At 49.2% G+C, this 8655-nt stretch overlaps 1 protein-coding gene across 1 annotated transcript in view; it reads left to right on the top strand.

Annotated features, from left to right (window-relative positions):
- The first annotated feature begins 8305 nt into the window (after positions 1–8305).
- The window catches only part of KSR2 (kinase suppressor of ras 2), a 370971-nt gene continuing 370621 nt past the window's right edge, over positions 8306–8655 (top strand). The window contains exon 1 of the mRNA XM_072953632.1: positions 8306–8485. Within this exon, the coding sequence (XP_072809733.1) occupies positions 8306–8485 (180 nt within the window). The remainder of the gene's footprint in view (positions 8486–8655) is intronic.

Raw genomic sequence — 8655 nt, 5'->3', positions numbered from 1 at the left:
GGCCAGATGTGGCCCCCTGGGCTGTCTTTTAGTTCACTTAGTTTAAGTACCTTTTGGGGATGCTTCTACTTTTTTATTGCAGTAAAATACACTTCACCTAAAATTTACCATTTTAATCACTTTACAGCATATAATTCAGTGGCATTAAGTACGTTCATGGTGTTGCACAGCCGTCACCTCTGTCTAGTTCTAGAACTTTTTCATGACCCCCCAAACAGAAAGCCCATATCTGTTAAGCCCTCACTCTCCATTCTCCCCTCCCCTGGGGAGAGATGGGGGTTGCCCCTGGCAACCACTAATCTGCTTTTTATCTCTCTGGATTTGCCTATTCTGGATATGCCATATGAGTGGAATCACACGACTGTGACCTCTTGTCAGCGAAACGGTGTCAGGTTCGCCCAGGTTGTAGCACAGTCAGTGCTTCACTCCCTTCGATGGCCAGGTACGACTCCCTCGTATGGAAGCGCCACGCGTTAGATGGTGGCTGGTTGTGTTGCTTCCACCTTTTGGTTGCAGTGACTGGTGCTGCTGTGAACATTTGTGTGCATGTTTTCTTTTGATGTCGGGATGGTTCTTACATAACAGCACACACTCCCTTATCCCACCTCTGAGCACATGATGGGTGTTCATGAATTGGGAGCCTAACTATAGAGTGACCAAGTTGTCCCAGTTTGCTTCGGACTGTCACGGTTTTAGCACTGAAGGCCCCGCATCCCAGGAACCCTCTCAGACCCCAGGAAACCAGGGTGGTTGGTCACCGTATAGAGGTGGATTAAGCTAATCAGCAGAGGAAGGGCTGACAGCACCACATATCACTCACCAGCATCAGCCTTCTCCAGGCAAGGTCGAATGGTTTTAGCATTTCAGTTGTGACTTTAACAACCACAGTGACAAGTAAGTGTTCCTCGCAGTTGTCTGTAGTCACCCACGACTTCAGGGCTGTGCTGTGGCACAAGCCAGTGCCTCTGTGTGTGGGAGGATTCCCGTTCCTCCTTTAGTCTCGGTGTCAGAATCACCTCCCCAGCAGAGCCTCCCCAGAGCCCCTCCCTTCCCCTTGCGTGGGTCTGAAGGACCCCTCTCTTTTATTCCCAGAGTATATCACAATTACAGGATCTGTTTGCCTGGGTCTCCCCCGTTAGACCAGGACTTCCTCGAGGAGGGTGGACTATTGCTGATGCTCTTGTCTGACTGACATCCACCCTCTCTTCTTCTGATAACAGCATCCCCTTTTCCCTTGAGGGGACCAGCCCTCCCCTAATCTCATACCTCATGGTTTGGGTAGAGTTGATGCCACTTCCCAGGCTCCAGGGTAGCCCCCATCCCAGGCCTGGCCCTCTGCACATTCCATCCCCTTGGCCAGTGTGACTGGCTCAGGAGTAGATGACCTAAACCAGGCTAGAGCACAATCAAGCCTGCAACTTACCTTAGTTGGAACTAAGTTGGAATGAGCTAGAACTTCGTTGGAACTAAGCAGAAAGGGATTCTATTTCTCACAGAGTTGATAAGCTCTCCTTGCCAATCTTTGTCACATCCTAGGGAAGAGCCACCTAAAAATGAAGCCAGCACAGGAGAAGGCAGGGCTGAGAGATGGGGAGAGAAAAGGATGGCACTGGGCCAGAGTGAGATTCCGTCCTCTAACTTCCTCATTATGTGAGTCACTTTTTTTGGTTTAAACTGGTTTGTGTTGGGTTTTTGTCCCTTGCAACTAAAAGAAAACTGAAGAATACACTGTCTTTTATTCATGTTTAAATCCCATGCAGGTAGCATTGTCCCAGTACATTGTAGACACTCAAGAAATGAATGTCAGTGCTTTCCTAAATATACTATTGCCATTTTTTTTCAGTACTGAAATAATATTGATGCAAGGAGAGGCAGGAGGGGAGGATGTGGAAAAGTTAGAGCCCTTACACATTGCTGATGGGAGTATAAAATGGTGCAACCACTATGGAGAACAGTGACAGTTTCTCAAAAATTTAAACATAGAATTAGCATATGTGGTGACTCCACTCCTGGCTATATACCCAAAGAATAGAAAACAGGTATTCGAACAAAAACTTGTACACAGATGTTCATAGCAGCACTATTCACAATAGCTAAAAGGTGGGAAAAAACCCAAATAACACCAACAAATGAATGTATCAATGAAAAGTAGTATATCCACACAATGGAATACTATGCAGCCGTCAAAAGGATGAAGTCCTGACATGTGTTACAACGTGATGAACCTTGAAAAGATCCTGAAAAGGGAAAGAAGCCAGACACAAAAGGCCACATATTGTATGATTACACTTATGTGGAATATCCAGAATAGGTAAATCCATAGAAACAGACAGCAGATCCGTGGTTGCCAGAGGCTGGAGAAGAGGGGACTGGGGAGTGACCGCTAAGTGTGTATGGGATTTCCTTTTGGGGTGATGAAAACATTCAGAATAGTGGTGATGGTTGCACAGTATTGTGAATGTACTCAGCGTCACGAGTGGTAAATTTTATGTATATTTCACACTAATAAAAACAAAGCAAAAGAATTGGGAGCTTGATCAGGGCCGCCTCGGACGGATGCCATCCTTTAAATACGGTTTCCTTCATAAGGTGCCCAGATTGTTGGGGGGCAAGTCTGAAATCCTGACTGGGCTCTGCCCCACAAGTTGTGGGTACCCTTGCAGAGTAGGTGCCTTTTTCTGATTCACACAAAGACACCATTTGGGCTAATGCAGAACCTCAGAGACAAGATGGTGTAAAAAGTAATAAGTGAGCGTGGTTGACGGTGCCACTGCAGTTTTTAATACTCCCTGGCTGTGCGTCTCTCAGTATCTGGAGAGCGCCACACTATGCATCCTTTTCTATCCTGAGGGTGCAGTGTCTGAGAATCCACAGTGCATCGTTGAGTGCTTAATTTGTAAGGCCAGCATAAATCACTGGACTAAATTGTCCATTACCATGAGCTCAAATTATCTCGCCATCAGGAGAGTGATCTGGTTGTTTTGCTCACACTGGAAAATTAAGAGACAAAGAGGCAAAAGGCCAAAAGGAGAAGAATTCTAGAACAAGTCCAGTTTTCCGATGTTGGAGACAATTCACAAGGTTAAAGACAAGAACTTTCTGCCTTCACTCATCAGAGGTTTTTTTTTTTTTTTTTTTAAAAAGCCATTTTTGTTTTGGGGATCAGTGAGCTAGAACAGAGCAATAATAATCCTCTCCCAGCTATGGAAGATTTGCTTGTGAACCAGGAGCTGGTGTTCTGAGATTTCCAACCCCCTCGAAGAAGTCAGTAGGAAAAAGGGAAAAAAAAGAAAAAAAGCCATGCCCTGGGAAAACCGTCTGTTGAGCCCCTTTAAGGACATGGCAGTGTTTTTTTTTTTTTTTTCCGGTCCCGGGGTCATCGACCACCCCTCTACCTTTGAATCTGCCATTTCCCAATTTGTGTCCCTATTCAAACACGACTTAGAAAATACTGGGGGCAGCTCATCACTAATACAACAGGGTGTGGAATGAGACTTTTCCTGTTGACCCAGCACCACAGCTAAAGCATCGAAGGTGAGGGCAGTGGGTAACGACTCTACCTCCTTCTGTTCAGAGGTGGCCAGACTGGTCCTCTGACCATCAGTAACCATCAGCCTCCAGCTGATATAAGACAAGGTAAAGATTTTATCCAGAGAAGGTTTCTCTGACAGGTCTTTTTAGGGGTTTTCTTCTCCCCTCCCAACCCCCAAGCCAAGAGGGGAGAGTTCAAAGAAGAATCACTCAGGAGACTGGAAACACCAAGAGAGAGTGGCTGGCATCTCGCTGTGGGCTGAAGGCTGCCCGGAGTGAGGAGAGAGGGCAGAGGGGCAAAGGTGCATCCTGTCTCCCCTGGGCCAGAGCGTATATGCTTAGACTTGAGTCATTCTGAAAAACTCACTGGAGAGGGCAGCCTGCCAGGCAAAGGGCCCTCCAGAAAGAATGTAGGGTACTTCCCAGGGCATGAACGGAAAAGGGGTGTGTGAGAGGTCACCCAGCACATGTTCTGAGTCTCCACGTGCTCCCCACAGAGGTCTCAGAAGATCCCCCAGTGCACCCCACGTCAAAGAGGCAGCGCGAAGAGTCCCACCAGGACACCCGGGCAGGGGGATGGATCTGACACTCAGGTGAGAACTACCCCTGTTCCATCTGAGGATCCTTTTCCCACTGGCTCCTCTGGTACTGTACAACAGCAAGGGGAGCTGGAGAGATGGCGGGAAAGGATGCACCAGCCCCAGTCTCCACTGCAGATTCCTGAGCCATCTGTGGGTCAGACCAGGAGGGGCGGGGGAGAAGTGTTAAACTGCATGCGAGAATGAAGTTTTGGTTGGACTAGACTGGATCTCTGATATCTGAATTTGGGACTGTTCTTCTAGTTGAAACTAGAAGCTGTGGGATCTAATGAGTTATGGCGAAGCTTACACAGGTGCATTGGCTGCCATGCACACTATCACATAGAGTCTTCCTCTGTTGCTCAGTTCCCAGTAGAAATCTCATGTGATGTGCACCATGACAGAGCCTAGATCACATGAAGCCTGGTTGAAAGAAAGGTTCTGGGAAAGTGCTTTGGTTTCTCTTATGGGGAGGTAGGACTCATAATATGGGGCATTTTCCAAACATGGGAAGGGTAATAATCAAAGGAGTTTGGGTGGATGTAAAGCATAACAAGTATCCACTAAAGCAATCAATTGGGAGAAAACTGAATGTACTTTGTGCTGCTTACAGCCCTGCCATTTGATGACCTCTGGCTGCTTTCATTATTTAAACTTCCATCTCCTCTGAAAACAACTAAAAAAGCCAGATCAAACCATCATCATTGTCATCATCGTCATCATCATCATCACCATCACCATCATCATCATCATCACCGTCTGCTTAAAAGCATTCACACTGCTGCTGAAGCCACCAGGACAAAAGGGGCCAAGATTCTGGAGAGAGAGGAACTGTACTGAGGTGAGCTAACATTCTGCAGCCACTTTTTTCCTGGGAGCATTTGCAAATTTGGGCACATGGAATCTAGACTTTTCCTAGGCAGGGAGCTGTTTCTGTGGGGCAGAGAAACCACAGAACTTTTGGCAGTCTCATAGGGTTGGAGAAATGATACTGGGGATTTAAAAGGTTAATATCCCAGGGAGAAGTTGTGGAGGACAGAAAAGTGAGCTCAATAGATGGCAGTTTACCCCCTTAATACATCTGGCAAATTCTGAAACAATGCAGGTCAAGAGGGTAAGAAGCCAAGCAAAAAGTTCCTGAAAAGCAGAGCAGAGTTTTCAGCAGTCTTGCCGTGTTATGGGGACAAGGATTAGAGCTCAGTACCAGGGTGGAGGGGCCTTGGTGAACACCTAAACTTCTCAGTTGGAAATCCTGAAAGGCAAGGCATTAGAGGTGAGGGCTAAAGTGAAATGGTGTTTTATCAGAACTGCAGCCCAGCCTCCATCCAGCTCAGCCTCTGATTGGATTAAGGTGGTCAGTCATGCCATCTGTTTTGCAGAGAAAGGGTAAACCCTTTCCAGAGAACATCACCTGATGACTCTAGATATTTTTTTCATGCACAGACAACAGTCAACAACAATTACAAGGCCTGCCAAAGGACAGGACCAAATCACTGAAAACAGAAAAAACTCAATAGAAACAGACCCTGCAGGTGACCAAGGCATTGGAATTAGAAAGGGGCTTTACAATAATCAAGACTAATATGTTTAAGAAAAACAAAGCAGATGACAGAGAAGACAGATGAAAAGAGAATTTTTTTCCCCTCAGGGCTCACCTCCTTCCCTCCCCCATACCTCAGTGTGTCCTGTGTCCCTCGCTGCAGACTCAGCTCCCCACCCACCACCTCTGCCTGCAGAGACCTGAGGGTGAGAGGTGCTCCAAGCCCGGGCTTGTTCCAGAGGCCGGAGTGGGTGCACAGCTCTGAAAAGAGAATTTTACCAGAGGATTGGAGTCCATAACCTTCTTAGTTCAAAAGAGATTGAGAGCATAGAGAACTCACTTGAGCACCTCATCAACCCAGAGAGATTTTGAAAAAGCTGATTCAGCTCTTTATGAGCCATAAAACCCCATGGCCCACAGTCTAAGAAAAGTTTCCCATCACAAGTTGTCATTCTGTTTCTTAAGTGGCTTCCTTTAAGGGACACATATTGTACCATGGGTTCTGAGTCTGCTCTGGCCCATCAGCCCAGTCACTGGAATGGAGCTCTGTTTACCTAGAGAAAAAGGTGCCTTTTTGTTAATTATCCTAAATACATCCTTTGGGCAATGTGTGTTGGGAGTCCTATTAGTTAAGATGGTCAGGGAGATGAAATCTCTTTGAGATGACATTTGAGTTGACACTAAGTGACAAGAAACCAACTAGGAGAGGATGAGGGGGAAATGTGATCTAGGCAGAGGGGACATAGAGTTCAAAGAACTTTGAGGCAGACTGTGGCTGGCTGTTTAACTAGGGGTTAGCAAACTTTTCTGTGACGGGACAGAGGGTAAATATTTTAGATGTTTTAAATCCTACAATGTCTGTTGCAACTAAATTCTGCTGTTATAAGGCAAAGGTACACACACACAATAAATAAATGGGTGGCAGTGTTCCAATAAAACTTTATTTGTGGGCACTGAAATTAGAATTTCTTTTAATTTGCACATCACAAAATATTCTTTTGATTTTTTTTTTTACCCAACCGTTTAAAAACGCAAAATCCAATCTTAACTCTGGGATCGCAGTTTGTTGATACAAAGTAAGTTAGGCAGCCTGGGATCAGATCATGCAGGACATATAGGGCACGGTAACCAATCAGATTAAGGCAAAGCCCCTTTCACTCTCCAAATGGGAAGCCACCCGTTAGGGTAATTGCAGGCCAGGGACCAGTTCTGGGAGGCAGCTTCGTACAGCTCACGGGAGATCCTTGGGTTTGTTTTATCCCCCCGCTCCCCCCCCGCCCCGTATCGAGAGGACAAACAAAAAGATAGGCGCGCGCGAGCACACACACAAACACACACACACAAATCCAGCCAGAAAGCCAGAAAGAGGACGTGCCCGAGTTCACGGTGACGTTTCTCTAGCACGCACCACGGGGTTTAAAGTTGGGCACACACCTGCTCCCAGCTCGAGCGCACCTGCTGAGCGGCGCTCCGGCCTCGTCTCGCGAGAGCGGTGCGGTAGTAGTGGCTCCCACCCCCACCCTGCCACCAAATCCCTCTCCCCGCCCCGTCGCCCAGCCTCCGCGCCCTAGCACCCTCCCTGGCGTCTCCACCGTCCCCCGGAGCAGCCTCGGCCCGCCGCGCGCGCTTCCCCCGCGCCCCGCCCGCCGATCGCTCGCTCGCACGCACGCCCGGTAGTAATTTCACTTTGCCACGCGAACTCCGCATCCCCTAGAAGTCCCGCCCCCCGCACCCCCTGCCCCCGCCCGGAGCCGTCCCTTTCCCCGGCCAGGTGCGCGAGCCTGCGCGCTCCTCCTCCGCCTCCTCCGGCGGGTCCCTGGCGCGCCGGGGCCGGGGCCCGGCGGGGGCGGATGCGCGCACGGCGCCTCTCCACCAACCCGCTCCCCGGCAGGTCCCTCGCTCGCTCTCCATCCCTCGCCGGCGCTCCCCCGCTCCCCCCTCCCCCTTTGATTGACAGGCAAGATGTCGGTGTGGAGCGAGGCAGGAGCGAATGCAGCAGCCGTCACCCCCGGAGCCCGGCGGCGACAGCAGCAGCAGCAGCAGCGCGAGGACGAGACAGCAGCCAGCCGCAGTCGCCGCCGCAGCCGCGGGAGCAATGCAGACAGCATCTTGAGAACGCGCTAAAGCACCCCAAACGGTGGACAATGCCGTGTCACTGCAACTGGGAGGGGGGCAAACCAGATTTTTTTTGACATAAAAGCCAGCCAGCCAAAAATATATAATTTTGTCCTTCACGGAGCCGGTGTGTAAAGAGTGAGCGCTATTTTCCTTCTCCTCCTCCTCTCCCTCCCCCTCTTCCTCCTCTTTTTCCTCCTCCTCCTCCTCCCTAAGTGTACAGACAGCATCACATCACCTGGCTTGCTTCTGAGAAACAGCATCTCTCCTTTTCAGGGATCAGAGACTCAGAGAGAGGAGACGTTCTAATGGAGTCTGCTTGATACCCCAAAATAAAATAATAAATTTTGGCTCTTGTCCCCTCCTCCCACCCCCACCCCCTCAACCCTGTGTGAGATGTTCGGTTTCTTCTTCATGAGACATTGTTGAGAAGTCGCAGTGGTTGGAGAGGCGTAGGGGGTAGACTACCTCCACTCCCCCGACACCCCCCTTTTTTCTCTCTGGGAGGAGGAGGAGGGGAAGGGGGTTTGCAGAGCAAGCGATGGATGAGGAAAACATGACGAAAAGCGAGGAGCAGCAACCTCTGAGTTTGCAAAAAGCCTTACAGCAGTGCGAGTTGGTCCAAAACATGATAGACCTGAGCATCTCCAACCTGGAAGGGCTTAGGACCAAATGTGCTACCTCCAACGACCTCACACAAAAAGAAATCCGGACGCTGGAGGTAGGTGTTGCCTATGGAAAAAAAGCAATCCTTCCTTCCCTCCCCTTTCTCCCTCACCATCCCCTTTCCCTTGATTCTGTTTGTTGGGGGTGGGCGCGGTGAGGGGAGTGGGAGGGTAGCCAGGTGGGCACGATGTGGTCTTCTGTGATTTATCTTGCACAGCCTGCACT

The sequence above is a fragment of the Vicugna pacos genome, chromosome 32, assembly GCF_048564905.1.
Source record: "Vicugna pacos chromosome 32, VicPac4, whole genome shotgun sequence".
Taxonomy (NCBI): domain Eukaryota; kingdom Metazoa; phylum Chordata; class Mammalia; order Artiodactyla; family Camelidae; genus Vicugna; species Vicugna pacos.
The sequence above is the reverse complement of the archived record's forward strand: the minus strand, read 5'-3'. Positions and strand labels throughout refer to the sequence as shown.